The sequence below is a fragment of the Sinocyclocheilus grahami genome, unplaced genomic scaffold (assembly GCF_001515645.1).
Source record: "Sinocyclocheilus grahami isolate Dianchi unplaced genomic scaffold, SAMN03320097.WGS_v1.1 scaffold644.1, whole genome shotgun sequence".
NCBI classification, from domain to species: domain Eukaryota; kingdom Metazoa; phylum Chordata; class Actinopteri; order Cypriniformes; family Cyprinidae; genus Sinocyclocheilus; species Sinocyclocheilus grahami.
In genome coordinates this window covers 143,054-146,102 of record NW_015505823.1, presented here as the reverse complement: position 1 = coordinate 146,102, position 3,049 = coordinate 143,054, and the positions used below count along the sequence as shown (strand labels likewise).

Genomic DNA, 3,049 nt, shown 5'->3' with positions numbered 1-3,049 from the left:
ATATATATATATATATATATATATATATGTGTGTGTGTGTGTGTGTGTGTATTTTTATATATACTTTTTTTCAGCAAGGACACATTAAATTGATCAAAAATCAGAGTAAAGACATTTTTTATGTTACAAAAGATTTCTAATTAAAATAAATGCTGTTCTTTTGAACTTTCTATTCATCAAAGAATCCTGAAAAATAAAATGTGTCGCGGTTTCCACAAAAATATTGGGCAGCACAACTGTTTTCAACATTGATAATAATCAAATAAGCAGCAAATCAGCATATTTGAATGATTTCTGAAGATCATGTGACACTGAAGACTGGAGTAATGATGCTGAAAATTCAGCTTTGATCACAGAAATAAATTACATTTGAACAGATATTCACATAGAAAACAGCTATTTTAAATGCTAATAATATTTCACAATTTTTACTGTTTTTTTAGATCAAATAAATGCAGCCTTGGTGAGCAGAAGAGACTTCTTTCAAAAACATAAAAAAAGTTAAAAAGTTAAAGAATATGACACATAGTTGAACCAATGTATACAAACAGTAAGATTTGCAGTATGTACACAACTTTGACAACAACAATTGTAAATATTTTTAGGCTGACATGTAGCAGTCAATATGCTAGCAAATGCCAATCAATAGAGAGTCTTCACTGAAGGTCAAGAGAAAACGAGAATTCATTATGCCATCAACGTGAACGAGAGTCTGCCATCAGCTTCAATCAAGAAGGTTACAGATAATGGCTTCGTCTCAAAACCTAGTGTGCTGCCTACGTAGACAGTACACTCTAAAAAATGCTGGGTTAAATACAAGCCAGTGCTGGGTAAAATAGGGACAAACCCAGCAATTGGGTTGTTTTGACCCAGCGGGTGGGTTAAATGTTTAACCCAACCTTCTGGGTAGTAACCCAACCGCTGGGTCAAAACAACCCAATTGCTGGGTTTGTCCCTATTTTACCCAGCACGGGTTGTATTTAACCCAGCATTTTTTAGAGTGTATTTGAAGACATCATAGATGTGATTCAAAGGCAAAATGTCAGCAGTTATGTAAGATTCCTCATTTTAATACAGCATCACATTCAAAAGTTTGGTTCTAATATTTTTGAATGTCTCTTCTGCTCACCAAAGCTGCATTCATTTGTGACCCTGGAGCACAAAAGCAGTGTTAAGTCGCTGGGGTATATTTGTAACAATAGCCAACAATACATTGTATGGGTCAAAATTATAGATTTTTTTAATGCCAAAAATCATTAGGATATTAAGTAAAGATCATGTTACATGAAGATATTTTGTAAATTTCCTACTGTAAATATATCAAAACTTAATTTTTGATTAGTAATATGCATTGCTAAGAACTTCATTTGGACAACTTTAAAGGTGATTTTTTCAATATTTAAATTTTTGCACGCTCAGATTCCAGATTTTCAAATAGTTGTATCTCGACCACATTTCGTCATATCCTAACAAACCATACATCAATGGAGAGCTTATTTATTCAGCTTTCAGATGATGTATAAATCTCAATTTCAAAAAATTGACCCTTATTGACCCAGGGTCACCCAGGGTCACATTTGATCAAAATTACAGTAAAAATATTATTACAATTTAAAATAGCTGTTTTCTACGTGAATATATTGTAAAATGTAATTTATTTCTGTGATCAAATCTGAATTTTCAGCATCATTTCTCCAGTCTTCAGTGTCACATGATCCTTCAGAAATCATTATGATGTTCTTTTGTAACATTCTAAATGTCTTTAATGTCACTTGTGATCAATTTAATGCACCCTTGCTGAATAAAAGTACTAATTTCTCCTAAAACATCAGGGTGCCTCTGCAGGCAGCTCAGGAGGTTTGAGACGGAGCCCGTGTTTCCCGCAGGTACTTGAGTCTGATCACGCTAGATTTGCTCTTACCAGGCGGTCGAGGCGAGTGGCGTCCGTGGCGGTCGGAAGCTCCTCGGGGTTGTAGGGACTGAAGCGGCCGCTGAACGTGTCGGAGACGCCGCGGGCTGACCTGCTCATTCCTGAAGGCTTCGGCTGTCCACAACCTTGGAAAACCTGCAATTACACGAAGAGTTCGAGGAGTGCGTCTGCATTCAGCTGAGCGGAGAAACACAAACACGCTATTCTCACTCCAACATCAAATGACGAAGGAAAACAATATGGTCACGTCCAACTTAGCTGGATCTTTCGTGCCTAAAATCGGTTTCGTTCTCGACTACATGTTATTTCATGGCTTTAAATCAGAGCTGTAAACACCATATACACCATATGAAGGGGAAATGTCGCCCCTTAAATTCACAACAGTGGTAGACCGATACGAGCCTTTCAATCACCAGTTCTTACATTTATTAAATTGGTTTCACTACACTCTAAAAAATAGAACAAATATATTTTTATATGGATACATAAGAGAAAAAATATTTTTGTGAATTTGTATATGAATACATAAGAGAAAAAATACTTTTAGGTGAAGTTTTATATGAATATATAAGAGAAAAATATTTTATGCGAATTGTTATATGAATATATACAAGGAAAATGTATATCTTTCAGGGAAGTTTTTATATGAATACCCAAGAGAAAATATATATTTTGGGGTGAATTTATTTTATGACTATATAAGAGAACAAATGTATATTTTAGGTGATTTTTTGTAAGAATATTTATGAGAAAAACTTATTTAAGTGAATTTTTAAATGAATATATAAGAGAAAAATCTTTAGGTGAACTATTATATAAATATATAATTGGACAACATATAATGTTTAGGTAACATTTTATATTAATATATAAGATAACATTTATATTTTAGGTGAATTTCTATATAAGAGAAATTTTAAATTGTTTAGCTGAATTTTATTATAAATATATGAGATATATATTTTTTTTAGCCATGACCAGGGTTCCCTTTCAGTCGGTCACTCTCGACGTCACGTCGGATGACCGACGAAATTGTGATCTCGCTTAGAGGGACCAATCTACTTGTTACCAATCTACGAGTGTAAACTAAACGAGCCAATGCACATTGGCATGCGATTA

The 3,049-nt window shown here is 33.9% G+C and overlaps 1 protein-coding gene across 1 annotated transcript in view; it reads right to left on the bottom strand.

Annotated features, from left to right (window-relative positions):
* The window catches only part of LOC107558376 (glypican-6-like), a 56,048-nt gene that overhangs the window by 17,142 nt on the left and 35,857 nt on the right, over window positions 1-3,049 (bottom strand). Inside the window, exon 6 of the mRNA XM_016242040.1 lies at window positions 1,922-2,065. Coding sequence (XP_016097526.1) covers window positions 1,922-2,065 — 144 coding nt within the window. The remainder of the gene's footprint in view (window positions 1-1,921; window positions 2,066-3,049) is intronic.